Source organism: Myotis lucifugus, unplaced genomic scaffold, assembly GCF_000147115.1.
Source record: "Myotis lucifugus unplaced genomic scaffold, Myoluc2.0 scaffold_21, whole genome shotgun sequence".
Taxonomy (NCBI): domain Eukaryota; kingdom Metazoa; phylum Chordata; class Mammalia; order Chiroptera; family Vespertilionidae; genus Myotis; species Myotis lucifugus.
In genome coordinates, this window is record NW_005871069.1 from 3,517,467 (window position 1) to 3,537,978 (window position 20,512).

General features: G+C 39.4%; 1 protein-coding gene across 12 annotated transcripts in view; it reads left to right on the forward strand.

Moving 5' to 3' along the window:
• EXOC2 (exocyst complex component 2) overlaps nt 1-20,512 on the forward strand; it is a 237,385-nt gene that overhangs the window by 88,424 nt on the left and 128,449 nt on the right. For 11 of the 12 annotated variants that reach the window (XR_002828487.1, XR_002828488.1, XM_023751403.1 and 8 more), the window contains 2 exons: nt 739-863; nt 18,137-18,217. Coding sequence is in view for 10 of the 12 variants with exons in the window: in XM_023751403.1 (XP_023607171.1) it covers nt 739-863; nt 18,137-18,217 (206 nt within the window). In the remaining 2 variants the exon portion in view is untranslated. The remainder of the gene's footprint in view (nt 1-738; nt 864-18,136; nt 18,218-20,512) is intronic. The other variant, XM_023751407.1, reaches the window with a different exon arrangement.

The following is a 20,512-nucleotide window of genomic DNA, read 5'->3' on the forward strand; positions in this document are numbered from 1 at the left end:
TCCCCCCGCCCACTAGGGGGGCCATTTAGGGGCTCTTCTAGTGGGGGGGGGGGGGGGGCAGTTAGGGCCCATCAGGCAGGCAGGCAGGTGAGCAGTTAGGAGCCAGTGGTCCCGGATTGTGAGAGGGATGTCCCACTGCCAGTTTAGGCCCGATCCCAGGGATCGGGCCTAAACCGGCAGTCAGACATCCCCCGAGGGGTCCCACATTGGAGAGGGTGCAGGCTGGGCTGAGGGGAACCCCCTCCCCCCCCGCACGAATTTCATGCACCAGGCCTCTAGTCATATATTTGGATTGACCACTTGAGGGTTACTAATATTTTTTCTAGCTGCTGTAATTTTGGCATTCACAATTAAAATTTTTAGCTCTAGGTAAGAATTTGAAAGCCTTTGTTTTCATCTGGTAACATATTAGTCTGTATCTTAATGTAGGCTTTAGTACAGCCGTGGGCAAACTACGGCCTGCGGGCCGCATCCGGCCCATTTGAAATGAATAAAACTAAAAAAAAAAAGACCGTACCCTTTTATGTAATGATGTTTACTTTGAATTTATATTAGTTCACACAAACACTCCATCCATGCTTTTGTTCTGGCCCTCCGGTCCAGTTTAAGAACCCATTGTGGTCCTCGAGTCAAAAAGTTTGCCCGCCCCTGCTGTAGTATTTTATACTTAATGCATTATCTTATTTCTTTTTTGCTTGTTAGGAGTGTTAAACTTTTGGATTCTTTATTTCATTTCAGTTTTGAGCAGCTCAAAATGGCAGTCACCAACCTGAAGAGACAGGCTAACAAGAAGAGTGAGGGCAGCCTGGCTTGTGTGAAAGGGGGTCTTAGTACTTTCTTTGAAGCCCAGGATGCTCTTGCAGGTAAGGTGACCCTGAGAGCCATCTGCTGTGGCTTCCACAATAGAAACCTGACACTATGTTTGCAGAGTGTTTACAGGGTGTGACATTCAGTCTGTGTTTATAAAAGTTGAGATATAAAATGTGCCATAAATATTTGTTGCAGACTAGGCTGGAATCTCTTTGAAGGCTTGATACTTTAAATATTTATCTCTGAGGATTTGTAGACCCATGGTACATGTGTGAAATAGGAGACCACTTTGCTTCTCCACAATGCCCAGTGTCCAGGGTCGATAAGAAATTAAATTCCAATGGGTTAAATTCTAGAGTTTTAAAAATCCCTAGCCATCACTATCTTACACATGTGACTAATTCTATAAATGTGACCCATTGTGTGTTTGGTTTTGAAAAGACTGATAGTAATATATCCTTTTTAGCCATCATCCCACCAGTACCATGCACAATATTTAACTGTTCACCATGCATATCGTCATCTGTATATGTAATGGAAATTGTATTAAATAGAAATAACATAGTTTTAGACATTTCGGGGAAGGATATTAGATAGGTTTTCCCCTCTAAAACTGTCTTTAATAGAAATCAAATTATTATTTATTTAGTGAAAAGTAAATTATATTAATAAAAGTTAGCCCAATTCTTTTAAAAAACAAAGACCCTTAAAACCTGATACCTACATAGCTAAGTATTGACTAGACAAGGTGCCATACCTTCGTTTCAGAAAGACTAAATCTTAAAATTAATTTGTATTCTTAAAGTACAGACATTCTTTTATTGTTTTTAAAGCCCCTTCTTCCTGGGCCAAACATGCATAGTTGACTTCTGACAAGTGGAATGTGCATCTGGTACAGCTCTCTCCTTGCAGGTAGAAGTGAGGTTTTTGATGGGATAAAATGCAAATGCCCAGGATGGAACAGAGAAGTTAGATAGGCTTCTTTAATAAATATTCTGTGCCCCCTATTTTTTTAAAATATATTTTTATGAATTCATAGAGGAAAGGAGAGAGAGAGAGAGAGAAACATCATTAATGAGAGAGAATCATTGATCGGCTGCCTCCTACATGCTTTCTACTGGGGACCAAGCCCACAACCCAGACATGTGCCCTAACTGGAATCCAACTTTGAGCTCCTGGTTCACACACTCAACCACTGAGTCACACCAGCTGGGCCATGCCCCCTAGTTTTTGATGAGTGTGTTTTTCTTTCTTTGTGCTTATTGATATTCTAAGTTGTCAATGTTATGTCCACAATAGAAACCTGAGCATATATGAACAGTTTAGTGTTAATAGAATTAAGTTATTAGTATGCCTAGTATCTATACAAATGATAATTTGCATATATGATTAGCCATTCTCATAGGTTATTATAATTATAATTATTTCACTTAGCAAAAGTATGTTTGACTTTTCTGTCTACCGTTTTTAAAATATACATATTTGTATTTACATATATACTTGTATTTCTTTGTTTATGGTTTTACTTCTATAAATGGCCTCAATCTTGGCAGATTTCAAGAAGTTTTATTTTGTGCATTAAATTTATGTGGTCTCATTTATTAGATATTTGCCCTAGAATTACTAGTATGTTGGTAAATTCAAAGTTTAACAAAGAGCCATGGCCTGGTTGCTCACTTGGTTGGAGCATTGACCTGTGCGCCAAAAGTTGCAGGTTTGATTCCTGATCATGACACATGCCCAAGTTGTGGGTAAATCCTCATTTGGGGTGCATATAGGAGACGACTAATCGAATTTTCTCTCTCATGTCAATGTTTCTCTCTCTCTCCCTCTCTCTCTCTCTCTCTCTCTCTCTCTCTCTCTCTCTCTCTTTGCCTTGTATACTTTAGTATGAGTCCCCACTCTCCTCAATCCCCACTCTCCCTTCCCCTCTCTCTTCCGTTCTCTCTCTCTAAAAATCCATAAAGACATATACGCCAGTGAGAATTAAAAAGGAAAAAAAAAGTTTAACAAAGATAATGGTGACCACTACAAATAAGCAACTGACTATATTCCATATAGAAAATGATTTTAATAGTAAATTTGAAAATTTTAAACACATAGCTTTTCTATTTTTTTAATGTAAGTGAAATGCATATTATAAAAAATAGTAAATAATAAGTAAGAACTATTGTAATTCCATTGTAGAGATAATCATGTTAATATGTTGATATATTTCCTTTGGGTTTTTTTTTCTCCTTAGCTTAGATGAGTACATATTACAAAATTAGAAATATATATAAAGTTGTATATGTTAGAAATCTTTATTCTTTAGGTTGCTTCTCTGGGTATTTTAATGTACTGTAAAATTTGATTTATTAGTAACTCATTAGAAAAATTTTTGACTATAGTCTTAGGTGGAATTGATCTATAATTTTTAAAAATGCTAATTATTGGTCAGGCTTTGGTTTTAATGTTATACAGAATCATATGAATCCATGTGTACATGTGTGTACTTTGAAATGGGTTATACAAATTAAGAATTATATGTTGGAAATTTGAAAGCGCTAATACATTGCAAGACCTAATAAATTGCTCGGGTAATTTATTTTACTTTTTATTATGATAAATTTCAAACATGCTAAAAGTGGAGAAGATAGTCATCCCCATCTACCTATCATCTAGATTTAAGTTATTAATATTTTTCCAACCTTGCTTCATTGGTATTTTTTGAGGTTGTTTGTGTTTTTCTGATCCCATGTTGTGAATCTCAAGCAGCATGACATTTCTGCCTTGTATACTGTAGTATGAATCCCCACTCTCCTCGGGGACATTTACCTACAAAACCACAATGCCATTATCGTAGCTAACAAAAGTTTCACTAATCCTTTAATATCATTTCATTCCCAGTTTATATTAAAATTTTCCTAATTACCCTCCAACTTTTTTGTTTTTAAATTGGTTTGGCCAAATGAAGATCAAAATAAGGTCCAGGTATTTCATATGTGTTTTTAAGTTTCTTAAGTCTCTTTTTATTTTTTTAAATTGTTTTATTGCTTAACGTATTACAAAGAGTATTACATATGTCTCCTTTTTTCCCTGCCCCCAACCCTCCCCGGCCTTCCCACTGTACTTTGACAGTCTGTTCCAGGTTGCTCTGCCTCTGTATCTATTTTTGTTCATAAGTTTATAATGGTCTTTATTATCCATAAATGAGTGAGATCATGTGGTATTTTTCCTTCATCTACTGGCTTATTTCATTAGCATAATGCTCTCCAGTTCCGTCCATGCTGTTGCAAATGGTAAGAATTCCTTCTTTTTTACAGCAGCATAGTATTCCATCGTGTAGATGTACCACAGTTTTCTAATCCATTCATCTACTGATGGGCACTTAGGCTGTTTCCAGATCTTAGCTATGGTGAATTGTGCTGCTATGAACATATGGGTGCATATATCCTTTCTGATTGGTGTTTCTGTTTTCTTGGGATATAGCCCTAGAAGTGGGATCACGGGGTCAAATAGGAGTTCCATTTTTAGTTTTTTGAGGAAACTCCATACTGTCTTCCATAGTGGCTGCACCAGTCTGCATTCCCACCAGCAGTGCACGAGTGTTCCTTTTTCTCCACATCCTCTCCAGCACTTGTCATTTGTGGATTTGTTGATGATAGCCATTCTGACAGGTGTGAGATGGTACCTTATTGTTGTTTTGATTTGCATCACTCGGATGATTAGTGACTTTGAGCATGTTTTCATATGTCTCTTGGCTTTCTGAATGTCCTCTTTTGAAAAGTGTCTATTTAGGTCCTTTGCCCATTTTTTGATTGGATTGTTTATCTTCCTTTTGTTAAGTTGTATGAGTTCCCTATAAATTTTGGAGATTAAACCCTTATTTGTGATAACATTGGCAAATATGTTCTCCCCTGCAGTGGGCTTTCTTGTTGTTTTGTTGATGGTTTCTTTTGCTGTGCAGAAGCTTTTTATTTTGATACAGTCCCATTTGTTTATTTTCTCTTTAGTTTCCAATGTCCTAGGAGCTGTATCGGTGAAGAAATTGCTTCGGCATATGTCTAAGATTTTGTTGCCTTTGGATTCTTCTAGTATTTTTATGGTTTCCCGTCGTACATTTAAGTCCTTTATCCATTTTGAGTTTATTTTTGTGTATGGTGTAAGTTGGTGGTCTAGTTTCATTTTTTTGCATGTATCTGTCCAATTTTCCCAACACCATTTATTGAAGAGACTATCTTGACTCCATTGTATGTTCTTACCTCCTATGTCAAATATTAATTGAGCATATTGGTTCGGGCCGATTTCTGGGCTCTCTATTCTATTCCATTGATCTACATGTCTGTTCTTGTGCCAGTACCAGGCAGTTTTGAGAACAGTGGCTTTGTAATACAGCTTGATATCTGGTATTGAGATCCCACCTACTTTGTTCTTTCTCAGGATCGCTGCAGCTATTCGGGGTCTTTTTATATTCCAGATGAATTTTTGGGGAGTTCGTTCTAGGTCTGTGAAATATGCCGTTGGTATTTTAATGGGAAGTGCGTTGAATTTATAGATTGCTTTGGGTAGTATGGACATTTTAATGATGTTGATTCTACCAGTCCAAGAACATGGTACGTTCTTCCATCTGTTTATGTCTTCCTCTATCTCTTTTTTCAACGTCCTGTAGTTTTCTGAGTCGAGGTCTTTTACCTCTTTAGTTAAGTTTATTCCTAGGTATCTTAATTTTTTTGATGCGATGGTAAATGGCATTGTTTTTTTAGTCCCTCTTTCTGTAAGTTCACTATTGGTGTATAGAAATGGCATGGATTTCTTGGGGTTAATTTTGTATTCTGCTACATTGCCAAATTCATTTATTAAGTCTAATAGTTTTTTTTATGGAGTCTTTTATGTATAATATGTCATCTGCAAATAAGGACAGTTTTACTTCTTATTTTCCAATTTGGATGCCTTTTATTTCTTCTTCTTGTCTAACTGCAATGGTTAATACTTCCAGTACTCTGTCGAACAGGAGTGGTGAGAGTGGGCATCCCTGTCTTGTTCCTGTTCTTAGGGGAAATGGTGTTAGTTTTTGTCCATTGAGTATGATGTTGGCTGTGGGTTTGTCATATATGACTTTTATTATGTTGAGGTATGATCCTTCTATTCCCACCTTGCTGAGAGTTTTTATCAAAAATGGGTGTTGAATTTTGTCAAACGCTTTTTCTGCATCAATTGATATGACCATGTGGTTTTTTTCTTTCAATTTGTTTATGTGGTGTATCACATTTATTGATTTGCAGATATTGTACCATCTTTGCATCCCTGGGATAAATCCTACTTGGTCATGGTGTATGATCTTTCTGATGTACTGCTGGATCTGATTTGCTAAGATTTTGTTGAGTATTTTGGCATCTATATTCATGAGAGATATTGGCCCGTAATTCTCTTTCATTGTGTTGTCTTTACCTGGTTTTGGTATTGGGTGATGCTGGCTTCATAGAATGAGCTTGGAAGTGTTCCTTCCTCTTGAATTTTTTGTAGTAGTCTGAGGAGGATAGGTTTTAGTTCTTCCTTGAATGTTTGGTAAAACTCCCCTGTGAAGCCGTCTGGTCCTGGGCTTTTGTTTGCTGGAAGCTTTTTGATGACTGCTTCAATTTCTTCCATAGTTATTGGCCTGTTGAGATTTTTAGATTCTTCCTGATTGAGTTTTGGAATGTTGTCTTTTTCTAGGAATATGTCCATTTCCTCCAGGTTGTCTAGTTTGTTGGAGTAGAGTTGTCCATAGTATTTTTTAACAATCATTTGTAGTTCTGTGGGGTCTGTTGTTATTTCGCCTCTATCGTTTCTGATTTTGTTTATTTGGGTCCTCTCTCTTTGCTTCTTGGTGAGCCTGGCTAGAGGTTCATCAATCTTGTTCATCCTTTCAAAGTACCAGCTCTTGGTTTCATTGATTTTATGTACTGTTTTTTTGGTCTCTATGTCATTTATTTCTGCTCTGATCTTTATTATCTCCTTCCTTCTGCTCACTCTGGGCTTTTCTGGTTGCTCTCTTTTTAATTCTTTGAGATGTAGAGTTAGATGATTTACTACCACTTTTTCTTATTTTTTGAGATAGGCCTGTAGAGCTATAAACTTTCCTCTCAGGACTGCTTTCATTGTGTCCCATAGGTTTTGGACTGTTGTGTTTTCATTGTCATTAGTTTCCAGGATGTTTTTAATTTCTTCTTTGATCTCATTGGTAATCCAATCAATATTTAATAACATGCTATTCAACTTCCAAATGTTTGAGTATTTTGGGTTTTTTTTTTTAATATATTTTATTGATTTTCTACAGAGAAGAAGGAAGAGGGACAGAGAGTTAGAAACATCGATGAGAGAGATCGATCAGCTGCCTCCTGCACAACCCCCACTGGGGATGTGCCCGCAACCAAGGTACATGCCCTTGACCGGAATCGAACCTGGGACCCTTGAGTCCGCAAGCCAACGCTCTATCCACTGAGCCAAACCGGTTCGGCATTTTGGGTTGTTTTTATTTAGTTTATTTCTAATATTATGCCATGTGGTCTGAGAAGATTCTTGGTATGATTTCAATCTTCTTGAATTTGGGGAGACTTTGTTTGTGACCCAACATGTGGTCTATTTTTTAAAATGTCCCATGAGTACTTGAGAAGAACGTATATTCCGTGGCTTTGGGGTGAAATGTTCTGAAGATGTCAGTTAAGTCCATCTGATCTAGTGAGGCATTTAGGATTGCTGTTTTTTTTTTTACCGATTTTTTGTCTAGAGGATTTATCCAGTGATGTCAGTGGTGTATTAAAGTCCCCTACTATGATTGTATTGTTGTCGATCTCTCCCTTGATATCTTCCAGGAGTTTTTTTATGTATTTGGGTGCTCCTGCATTGGGTGCATATATGTTTATCAGGGTTATGTCCTCTTGTTGTATTGATTCCTTTAGTATTATGAAATGGTCTTCCTTATCTCTTGTTATGGCCTTCACTTTGAGGTCTATTTTGTCCGATATAAGTATTGCTATCCCAGCTTTTTTTTCATTTCCATTTGCCTGAAAGATATTTTTCCATCCCTTTACTTTCAGTCTATGTGAGTCCCTTATTCTTAGGTGGGTCTCTTGTAGACAGCAAATATATTGGTCATGTTTTTTTATCCATTCAGCCACTCGATGTCTTTTGATTGGAGCATTTAGTCCATTTACATTTAAAGTTATTATTGAAAGGTACTTGTTTATAGCCATTTTTATTTTTGTGTGGTTGTGTTCTTTCTGAGCTTTTTATTTCTTCTTTTTACACCAGTCCCTTTAGCATTTCTTGCATTGCTGGCTTGGTGGTGATAAACTCCCTTAGCCTTTTTTTTTCTGTGAAGCTTCTTATTTCCCCTTCAATTTTGAATGATAGCCTTGCTGGATAGAGTATTCTTGTATTCAGTCCTTTGCTTTGCATCACTTTGTAAATTTCCATCCATTCTTTTCTGGCCTGATGTGTTGCTGTTGAGAAATCATTTGATAATCTAATGGGAGATCCCTTGTATGTAACTTTCCGTCTCTCTCTTGCAGCCTTTAAGATTTTCTCTTTGTCCTGAACATTTGCCATGGTAATCATGATGTTTCTTGGTGTGGGTCTTTTTGGGTTCACCTTGTTTGGGACTCTCTGTGCTTGTGTGACTTTTTTCTTCCCCACCTCAGGGAAGTTTTCTGATATTATTTCTTCAAATAGGTTTTCTAACCCTTGTTCCTCTTTCTCTTTGGCACCCCTATTATTCATATGTTGTTTTGTTTCATGTTGTCCCATAGCTCCCTTAGGCTCTCCTCCTGTCTTTTAATTTTTTTCTCCAATTGCAGTTCAGTTTGGGTGTGTTTTGCTTCCCTGTCTTCTAATTCGCTAATTCGGTCCTCCACTTCTCCTAGTCTACCGTTGAAACTTTCAATGGTGTTTTTTATTGCAGCTATATCACTCTTCATTTCTTCTTGGTTCTTACATAAGTTGTTGATTTTTTCATCCGTTTCTTCTTGATTCTTGCATAAGTTGTTTATTTTTTCCTCCATCCAGTTTATGCATTCTAGGACCCTTAATCTGAATTCTTTTTCTCTCATGCTGCATGCCTCTGTTTCACTTAGCTGCTTTTCTGGCGAGTCCTCCTTTTATTTCCTTTGTCTACCCATGTTTGATCTCACCGACATATCTAGATGTTGAGTCGTTCAAGGGCTGCTCCTTGGTTGGCAGTGGCTCCTCGGACTGTGGTTGCTCCTCAGGTGGTTGTGGTAGCAGCTGCTCCTCAGTTGGCAGCAGCTCCCCTGGTGGGTGCTGTTCACAGCTCTGGTGGCTTCTCTGGCTGGTGGGGGGAGACTTCACACACAGTTGCTGTTCCTCAGACAGAGGGTGTTCTGATCACGAGGTTGCTGTTCCTTGGATGGGGGCGGGCTACACACGCAGCTGCTACTCCCTGAACTGGGGCGGATTGCTCACGTGGCTGCTGTTCCTTGAATGGGGGCTGGCTGCACGCTGCTGTTGTTCCTCTGATGTGGTGGGCTGCTTGTGGAGCTACTGCTGCTTGGACTTGGACATGTTGATTGCAAGTCCTCTGCTCCTTGGATGGGGGTGGGCTGCTTGCGCGGCTGGTATCCTTTGGACAGGAGTGAGCTGCACGCGTGGCTGCTCCTCCTCAGACGGGGACGTGCCACTCACCCGGCTGCTGCTCGTCGGACAGGTGCAGGCTGTTATGGCTCTGCTCCTCAGACTGGTGGGTGCTGTGCAGGGCTGCCGCTCCTCGGACGTGGGCGGTCTGCTCGTGTGGCTGCTGTTCCTCGGACCGGGGTGGGCTTCTGTTGCTCCTCGAATGGGGACGGGCTGCTCGCAGAACTGCTGCTCTTCGGATGGGGGCGGGCTGCTTACACAGCTGCTGTTCCTTAGATTGGGCAGGCTGCTCGTGTGGCTGCTGCTGCTTGAACGAGGGCAAGATCCTTGCGCAGCTGCTGATCCTCCAACTAGTGCAGGGTGCGGGCTATGCGCAGCTGCTGTTCCTCTGATGGGGGCGGTCTGCGCAGTGCTGCCACTCCTCAGACGTAGGTAGACTGCTTGTGCCGCTGCTGCTCCTTGGACAGGTCCGACTGCTCGCGTGGTTGCTGCTCCTCGGACGGGGAAGTGGGCCGCTCACACAGCTGATGCTCCTTGGGCAGGGGCAGGCCACATGAGGCTGCTGCTCTTAGGCCTGAGTTAGGCTGCTCATGGGGCTGATTCTCCTTGTACAAGAGCGTGCTGCTCACCTGTCTCCTGCTCACGTGGTTGAAAAAATAATGTGAAAATAAGTAGGAAATAAAGCAACAAACAAAAAAAGGCGAACAAAGAAAAAAGCCAAAAAAAAGAGCAACAAACAAAAAAAGGGAAAACAAAGAAAAAAGCAAAAAAAAGCTAACAAAATAATAAAAAAATAAAAATGAAAAATTGAAATGTCATTCCTTTGGCTGGCTTAAGATCTCAGTTTTCTGGAATGTCTGTGATTTTGTTTTTTTTTCCTGTTGCTGGGACTGAAAGCCCCTCTATAGGCCAGACCCTGTTAACTCCCAGGGACTAATCAGATTATTTTAATCCTTCATCTCATTCAGGGTGGAATCTGGGTGTGGCTGTATTCTTGCCTGGGGCCTGGAGGGAAGAGTTATATCCTTAGGAGAAAATGGCTGCCCAAGTCCTGGGCTCAGGCGTGACTCAGCGCTCAATTTGCTGCCACCTCTCCTGGACCCCCTTCTCTCCCCAGCCTCTCCCCAGATTCCACTCGTTCGCACCTTCTCCAGTTCTTCAGCACGGATGAGTGTCTGTATTCGAAATGTCCTATGAACAGGGTTCAGTGAAAACAAACAAACAAACGCCGGCCGCAGAAACGGGGAGGACTGAGTCTGTAAGCTCCTCTCTTACCGGCACTGCATGGTCTGGTCAGTGCTTCAGGCTGCCCCCTCTGGGCTCAGTCCTCCGTAATTACGTAACCCAGATCTCAAATCCCCCGGCGCCAACAGTCCCTCGGATCTCCTTTCCACAGTCAGGGGCTGTGCCTGTCCCAAGCGACGAGGCTGGGTGCTGTGCGGTCTCCCTCTGACCCTCTGGGCTCAGAGGTCTGGCAAACTTTCCTGCCCAGATCCCTGGTTTTTACCTTTCCAGGGGAACTCTGCCCTTCCTGGCTGCAAACTGTCTCACCAGTTGAGTATACTTCGCCAATTTGGGGTGGGTGTTATTAGTTTCAGCTGCTCATTCTATTTGCTCCGGGACAAGCCTTGGGAGGCATCTGCCTATTCCGCCGCCATCTTGTCTTCCCAATTCTCTTTTAAATTAAACAATTCCCTCACCTTTATTGCATTGTCCCTTTTTTTTTTCCTGCCAATGATTTATTGAAGAAGTAAGGTTATTTGTCCTGTAGGATATCCTAACATCTGGTTTTGACTGATTACTTTCCCATAGTGTCATTTAACTTATTTTAGTCTCTATTCTATAGTTTGTACTTACCTTTTTGGACATTAGTAAGATTCACTTTCAACCTTTTTGGCCATGTGGTAGTTAGCATGTGCTTCCTGCTTGATCACATCAAGAGGCCATTAGTGACTGCTTGTTCTTCCTGTAGGGCACTGTGATGATGGATCATTGGGTTCAAGTGAGGTGAGCACTGGCAGATATATGTATATATCCATTTATTTATTTTTAATTTCTCTTTTCTATGTTTTATTTGTCTTTGGGTTCTCCCAAAATTCTCTCTTTCATCAAGATTTTCATATTTTTTAGCATTGTATTATAATTTTTAAATTATTTAAAATTTATGTTCTAGGCCCTTCTCATTATCAACTCAGTTTATTTGTGTGTTCTTCCTTTATTTACATTGATTCTTTAGTGATGCCATTTTTGTTTTCAAAATTTGAAATGTGAATTTTCCTTTTTTAATCTAATTGTAGTAGACTTTTGTTTTTTAAAATTAGTTTTAGTTTTACAAGATTATGAAAACATGTGTGTTTCTTAATATATGTCTATTTTCTGTTACTATACCAAAGGTAAAAATGGGTGGGATGGGGCATGTTCTCTTCACAGAACTCTGATATATTATTAATGCCCAATTTAATTGCATTACTTAAATCTAAGTTATATATAATAAACCTGTCAGATAGATCTCCCTCTTTAATTTTTAAAAAAAGATATTTTTATTGATTTCAGAAAGGAAGGGAGAGGGAGAGAGAGAGAAAAACATCAGTGATGAGAGAGAATCATTGATCGGCTGCCTCCTACACACCCAACACTGGGGATCAAGCCTGCAACCTGGTCATGTGCCCTGACTGGGAATTGAACTGTGACCTCCTGGTTGATAGGTTGACACTCAACCACTGAGCTACGCCAGCCGGGCTGGTCTTTATCTTTAAATTTTTATGCTGTGGTCAGTTGTTTTTTTTTCTTGTGTTTATTTTAATTAGAACTTGACAAAAAGTGTGTCTGACATAACTAATCTGCCCATGTTAATCTCAGTGTGTTTATTATAGGTTTTCCTTTACTATATCCTACAAAAATATTTCTAGTATCATATACTTCACTTTTCCCATGGCTGTCTCTGCCATTCTCTCCCAATCCCTTGAAGTCTTGATGAGCCATGGTTTCTTACCAGCTGCTGCTCACAGCAGTCTTTCCAGGTTATGCTGATGTTCATGGAGCTTCTCCCAACATTAAAGGCCTTCTGTACTTCCTCAATGCCCTCTGATTGTCACCTTCCTTTTGGTAATCATTTCCCTAACTGCCCCTTAAACTTGTCACCTGTACAGTCACTTGTTTTTTAATAGTAAGTCCAGCATTAGCACTGTTCTTTTTTAGGACAACTATGGGCCCAAACTGTATGAATTATTTCTTTTTATGATACACTAAAGAGTACCAGAATAAAGAGGCCAAAGCAGAGTAACTAAACACAGGTTACTTAGTACATGATTGGTTCGCCTTTCCTTATTACTTTTATTGCTGCTACTCCGGGTGGTGTGAGCCATATTGATTTTTTGGCACATTAAGTTGTTAGTATCTATTAATGCAGCGGTTTTCAACCTGTGGGCCATGACCCCTGAAAATACATCCTGCATATCAGATATTTACATTACGATTCATAACAGTAGCAAAATTACAGTTATGAAGTAGCAACGAAAATAATTTTATGGTTGAGGGTCACCACAACATGAGGAACTGTATTAAAGGGTCGCGGCATTAGGAAGGTTGAAAACCATTGTATTAATGTATGAAGGCAAGTATCTATATGCAAATTGTCTGGGACGCTGTCACAGTAACAGTAACCACCGAACAGCAGGCTGGCAGGCTGTGTGGGGTGACAAGGCTGGCAGAGGAGTTAGTGAGGGACGACCAAACGACTGAACAGCAGGCTGCGTGGGACAACCAGGCCAGCAAAGGGGGCAGTTGGGGGCTACCAGGCCAGCAGAGGGGCAATTGGGAGCAACTAGGCTGGCAGGGGGGCAGTTGGGGGTGACCAGGCCACGGGGGGGCAGTAAGGGGCAATAAGGCCAGCAGAGGGGGGTAGTTGGGGGTGAACAGGCTGGCGGTGGGTAGCAGTAAGGAGCGACCAGGCAGGCAGGAGGGGCAGTTGGGAGCAATGAGGCCCGCAGGGGGGCAGTAAGCGGTGACCAGGCCAGTGAGGGGGCAGTTAGGGGCAACCAGGCCAGCTGGCAGAGGCGGTTAGGGCTGATCAGGCTGGCAGTGGGGGTAGTTAGGGGTGATCAGGCAGGCAAGCAGGTGAGCAGTTAGGAGCCAGTGGTCCCGGATTGTGAGAGGTTGCATACTGGGCTGAGGGGGTCCCCCCTCCCCTGTTCACGAATTTTTGCACCGGGCCTCTAGTCCTATATAAGAAAAGGCTAATATGCAAATAGACCAAATGGTAGAAAGACTGGTCGCTATGACGTGCACTGACCACCAGGGGGCAGACACTCAACGCAGGAGCTGCCCCCTGGTTGTCAGTGCGCTCCCACAGGAAGAGCCCTGCTCAGCCAGAAGCCGAGTTCAAGGCTGGCGAGTGAAGTGGCGGTGGCAGGAGCCTCTCCTGCCTCTGTGGCAGTGCTAAGGATGTCTCACTGACGGCTTACACCTGCTCCCAGACTGCGAGAGGGCATAGGCCGGACTGAGGGAACTACCCCCCAGTGCATGAATTTTTTGCACCAGGCCTCTAGTGGTTATATAAGACCCAATTATCTAAGTGAGAATCCTCTAAGTGAGAATTCTTTAGTCTTCTATGTAGTAGTTGCAATTATATTATTATTTGTTTTTTTTTCAATATAACTGAGGAAGGAAAGGATTCACAGATTACTTAAACAATTTAAATTGAATTTATATATGTATAGCCACTCATACAAATTTGGTCGAATGAGAAGTAGACACTAAATGTTTGAAAAGCTCTTACAAATTTAAATTATTAATACGTCTTACCCTAATCCTTCCTAGACTTTTCTTTTAGTAAATATTATGCTCAGAGGTTAGCACATAGGCCAAATTAGGCCAGCCTTTCTTTGTACCGGCCCAGGAGCTAAACAGGGCTATGTTTTTCAAGGGTTGTTTTTTTAAAAAAGAAAAAGATGGGAGGAGAAGAATACTTTATAGAGGCCCATTGTGGCCCACAAAGACTAAAATATTTACTCTCTGGTTCTTTGTAGAAATAGTTTGTCAATCTCGGACCTAGTTTTAATATTTTCATGTCACACAGGCTAGTAGTAACATAGTAGTTAGATTATATACGCCACAGTGTACCTGACACTGAACCCTTACAGATGTTGCCATACACACATGCCATTTCTTAGTGTCTCATTTAATATCTAGTGGCCAGGTGCACGAAATTCATGCACATTAAAAGGGAATTAATTAGAGGAAATATTTTAATATTGCTATTTTCCCTTTCTCTATAATAGAAGTGTCAGAGATGAAAGAAAATTAGTAAAATGTATATGAAAATAATATATAAATCCTATATAATAAAAGAAAAACATGCAAATTAACCATCCCTCTGCTACGCTCAAGCCACGCACACAAGCCACACCCACTAGCCAATCAGGAGCGAGTATGCAAAGTAACCCAACTAAGATGGCGGTGGCCACGGAGCTGGAGCAAGCAGGAGGCTTGGGTTGCCCCCGGCAATGGAGGAAGCCAAGCTTCCTGCCTCCCCTGTCTGACCCTCGGCTCTGCTCAAGGCTACAAAGTTTCAATTATAGAAGATAAGTAAATCCCAGATACCTGCTTCCAGTGGCGCTGAAAAAAAGAAAAGAAAAAAAGGAGAGGCTGGGAGTTTGGGTCACTGGGGGGCATGGCCAGCCTGAAAACGGCTCTCAGCCCCTCACCCAGGCTGTCCAGGCACCCCAGCGGGACCCCCACCCTGATCCAAGACACCCTTCATGGCAAACCAACCGGCCCCCACCCGTGCACCAGGCCTCTATCCTATATAATAAAAGGGTAATATGCAAATTGACCCTAACAGCAGAAAGACTGGGAATGACTGGTCACTATGACACACACTGACCACCAGGGGGCAGACACTCAATGCAGGAACTGCCCCCTGGTGGTCAGTGCACTCCCACAGAGGGAGCTCTGCTCAGCCACAAGCCAGGCTGACGGCTGTCAGCACAGTGGTGGTGGTGGGAGCTTCTCCCGCCTCCTCAGCAGCGCTAAAGATGTCTGACTGCAGCTTAGGCCTGCTCCCTGCTGGCAAGTGGACATCCCCCGAGGGCTGCCGGGCTGCCAGAGGGTTGTCTGACTGCCAGCTTAGGCCCTATGCCCCGTGGAGCGGGCCTAAGCCAGCAGGTAGACATCCCCCGAGGGGTCCCAGACTGCGAGAGGGCACAGGCCGGGCTGAGGGACCCCCCGAGTGTACAAATTTTTGTGCCCCAGGCCTCTAGTTTAGTAATAAATAAACAATAACATCATCACGTCCTCGGCCGGCACCGGGCAGGGGACGCAGCCTCAAGTCCCCCAGCCTCGCCGCACACGCAGCCCCACCCAGCTGTGCCTGCCACGCACGCAGCTTCCTGCTGATCGGTTGTTACGGCGTGAAGGTGTCACAACCATTTGCATATTATCCTTTTATTAGCGTAGATGGCATTATATAAATACATGAACAAATATGATAATGTTGATTGAATTTTGCCTATCTGATGTCTACAATTTACTAGAAAGTTAAAATAATTTTAGTGAATCAATTGGCAGTCTTTCTATAACTCTGATTTTTCTTTGAATAGAACTTTTATATACATACTTTTTTTTGTTTCTCAAATATAAATTTATGGCATTCAATTGCTTCAAGTTTCAATAAATTAGAAACAAAACAAACCTCTGATCATTTAGCAAGTTGCTTATTGAGTTATACTATTTAAAAATGTTTTTAGAGAAAATTAAAGGTCAAATGAACCAAACATTGGGATTTTTGGTTTAATTTTCTGGAAAATAGGATAGCCTTTATCAGGTCCCTGTGTCTCTCCGTCCTCATGCTTGGCTGACAGCTTGACAGTGGCTCTGCAGTGGTGGACTTGGTTGTCAGGAAGCTGCTTTGTCAGCAGAGAGGACCTGTATGCTGAGCTGGGGGGTGGGGGGAAGCTAGGCTCACCTTGTCTTGACCTGCTGATCAGTGATGAGTTTTGTTAGCAACAGAAAATGTGGCTGAATGATTTCCTTTAATGCTAATTTTGATGTAGAAAGTAGCATTTGAAGCAGGGCTACTATAAGGTGTCATGTCTCATTGCTGTGGACAAACCCCATGCATTGCCTACTGAGTGAAATGCAAGAAGTGCCAACTGGATGGTCAGAAAATTACAGCAACATTTAAATAAACAGTGTGAGCAGATTTGCTTGTATCGAACATGGAAGTATTTCTAGTTTAACTCTCTAATATTTGGACATTTTTATCTCCTTAAGTGTTTAAAAGAAATACACTGTTTTTTCTTTTATTTTGCTTAGACAGACTTTTTCTTCCCAGAATTCTGCCACCCATGACTGGCAGGGTTGAAGCAGAACCAGTAAGTTCCTTTAGGAAAGAGTTGGAGAATAGCTGACATAAGAGTGATGTTAAGTTCAGTGTATTTATTGGCTGTGAAGTCTGTGGAGTTACACATCGTGCATTTGAGTTTTTGCTAGAGTAAATTATGCGAAAGAATAAAATTTTAGGTGTTTTAGCAGCTATTATTTTTGAGAGAGGTCATTTTATTTGCAACTGAATTCAATTCGCAACTGACATAATAAATATTATTTTCATTTTAAAGATGTGAAAATAGAGACTTAGATAGTTGATGCTGTTTAGATAGGTGATTTTTTTTTGTTCTGGGATCAGACTTCTTAAGTTCAAATTTTGGGATTGGCTTTGAGACTTTGGCCAAGTTATTTATTTTCACTGAGCCATCTGTGAAATAGAAGTAATAGTACAACATGCATCATTGACCTCTTACGAGAGCAGTATGCATTAGAAATATCATAGGGCTTAACTTATGGTCATAGTTCAATTAATGTTTATTATTTTTATTATGTCACAATTTTGAATTTGAGATTGTATTTGGTCATTTTGTTTTGAAAATTTCCTAAGTGCTTCACCTAAGCTTGATTTGCTCTGTTTGAAACCTCCCCTTTTCAATAGGCTAAACAGTTTTAAAATATAAGTGATTTCCTGATAATCTTTATAAGAATTCTGTATACATGTATGAATATTGGCGAAAAACTCCAGTGTACTTTCTACATCCACAAATTGATGTTTTGGTAGATGTCACTAGATATTTCTTTGGAACTTCCAGTGAAATAATTATAGTATGAATAGTACATGAATAATATGTATTTTACCATGTTATGTCCCAAGACTGAAATTAAATATTTTTAGCGTGATATAATTCAAATAGTAATATTTCTAATTGCAGGGATTTTTTGCGTTTTATTTATGAGAAATCATAATTTGAAAGCAAGCCAGTATACTTCTAAGTACATAAAATTTGCCATAAAAGAGATCACTATAAAAATAGCATGCAGATGATGAACCGAGAAATACGTATAACTTTCCTATGACCAAATATCAAAGATATTATTTACTTAAGTCTTACTTTTCTTTTGTAATTAAACTGTTGTTACCACTCAACATTCAGGATCACATGATTTTGTGTATAATGTACTATTTTAATAGCATGAAACTATGAATAATTTAGACTGGTGTCTCTTAGTTACTCTGCTGAGTTTATGCAGAGTTTTTGCACATTTGTGCTTCTTTCCATCAGTGAAAATAGTATGACCATTTTGAAAAGCTGTTTATAAATGTCATTTCAATGTAATGTATTCCCATCCATTTAAATAGCCTAAATTTTAACTAGACATTTTGTTGTAGCCATCCATCAAAAACTAGAAGCGGATGGAACGGAAAAAGTAGAAGGATCCATGACGCAAAAACTGGAGAATGTTCTAAACAGTAAGTTTTGTTCTACTACCCAAAACTATTTATGGACTTTATAACAAGCTTTAATATAGTTCTTGGATTTGGTTTCACAGAACAAGGCAATAAGTTGCATTTTAGTACTTATTTCTAAATAATCATGATTTAATGAACATAAAGGGGAATAAAAACATTGAAAATGAATATCCTGGGTGGGTTTTTTTTGCATTTTATTTATGAGAAATTATAATTTGAAAACAAGCCAATATACTTCTTAATAAGTAAAATTTGCCAACATAAAAGAGATGACTATAAAAATAGCATCTTGAATTAAAGACAGAAAAGCACTGACTCAATAGCCAGGATTCTTATTGATCAAAAACCTGAAAAAGCATCTTCAAGTATCTACCATTGTTAATGCAAATAATACCAGCTACTAGAATAATAGATGCTATATGTCATTTATTTATACCTGACCTTTTTCCACAACAAATTTAAGGCAACTGCATAATTAAGAGTGTTTCTAACTGAGACATTTTGTAAAAATTGTAAGCCAGGAGAAACTGACACATGCGGAATTTGGAGATCTATCCACCTCCCTTTATGTCTTTTTTTCTGATATGCTAGCTCCCAGGTACTTACAATACTGATTTGGAAGAAACTCATCAGATGAATCAATTCCTATTTTAATATTGGTGACTTAAAAATAAATTATACTCTTTCATGCATATGGTAAACATTTGACAAGGAGCAGTAATGTCCAAAGGAATCTCCTTGTTTGTTAAAATAAGTATAGCCTATGATTTTCCCATAATAGGGTTAAGAGTAACTAAAGAAATTAAGAACCATCTCATCAAATTTTTAGTGATTCTATGAATGCAGAACTATGATATCAAGTTAGTTTTTGCACTTCTAGTTTAATTTATTTCCATGAGCACAGTTTACTGAGATATTTTTTTAAATATCTGTTCATAAATCTGTGGATCTCTGATAAGAAAGTATTTTCTTCCTTCTAGACATAGAAATGTGTCATTCCTAATTTGACATAGGCTTTCATTGGTAGTAGAATTTGAGTACTTAGATTTCCTCCTATATTTATGAGTTTAATGGGGCTTTAAATATTTTTCCCTCTGGTTGTTGTTATTATTATTTTGCCTTGAGATTTTGCCTTGTTTTTGTCTGGGAACCATGTCACCAACTTGGCTGAAATGAATATATTCTGAATTTAATCCAAATAAACATTTACTAGAGCTGTTTCTATATTAGCATAGTTAGACATATTAAGGTCATGGAAGAACGTTGTTTTCACTATAGAAATTGTCAATGAACCATGATACCTGTAAAGAAAGTGAGATTTATTTCATTAGCTTTTCGAAGGTGATTTGTAGGGACAAGCTGACATAGTAAGTATATCATTGTTATCAGTAAAAGAAAATAGACACTTATAAGATTTTGAAAAAATTAAGATCCGTTTTAAGTGTTAGGTTTAGCATAGTGTGTTAGCATATATATTTTTTTTCTTTTAAGGAGTAGTTTAGGAAATTCTCCCTTCGGACTTGTGTAAAATTTGTAAGGGAAATCATTTTACTTCTATTCCTTTATAACCACAAACCTTTTTTAGAAATGTGTCATACTAACTTTCTACTGAAGTTTGTTCTTTTTGAATGAAGTTCTGCTTAGCATAAATGGTTACTTCTTTATGAGACTCTCTTTCAAGACTTCCTGGTATAAATTTTTTCTTAAAGTATATTCTTTATAATAGTACCTTTTTTCCAGAATCATTTTTATCAACTTGATGTTGATGTTTACTATCTTCTGATATAGTTTTGCTAATTCAATTTAACCAGCATTTATTTAAGACTGGTTGTGTAGACATAACCCTGCTCAGTCCAGTGTGGGGTGCACAGCTGAAAGAGGCATGGCTCCAGCCTTGCAAACATGTTCTCCGTCTAGAGAGGTATGCCATAGTTACCCAAGACTTCAAAAGCTATGCAACTGGGGGATCAAAAGAACAATTATAGAACTACTACAGAAAATTTAGTTTCTTTTCTTTGGAAAGGAAGGAAGGATTGATGAGTATGACCGTAGTGTAGTTTACTTAGATTATTATTAATGCTTTAATTTTGTGTATAATCATATATTAATCAATATGCATTTTTCTTGAGTTACTTTAAATGAAAGTTTTAAAAATTTGGGCAACTTTTCTCACTATAAATTAATTTTTAATGTATAATGTTAACTATAAGAAACTTAGTCCATTTTATTAAGAATTTACCAGTGCTGAAGCCTTTCATTGAAATTCTTTTATTTTCACTGACATGTGTTTCACAG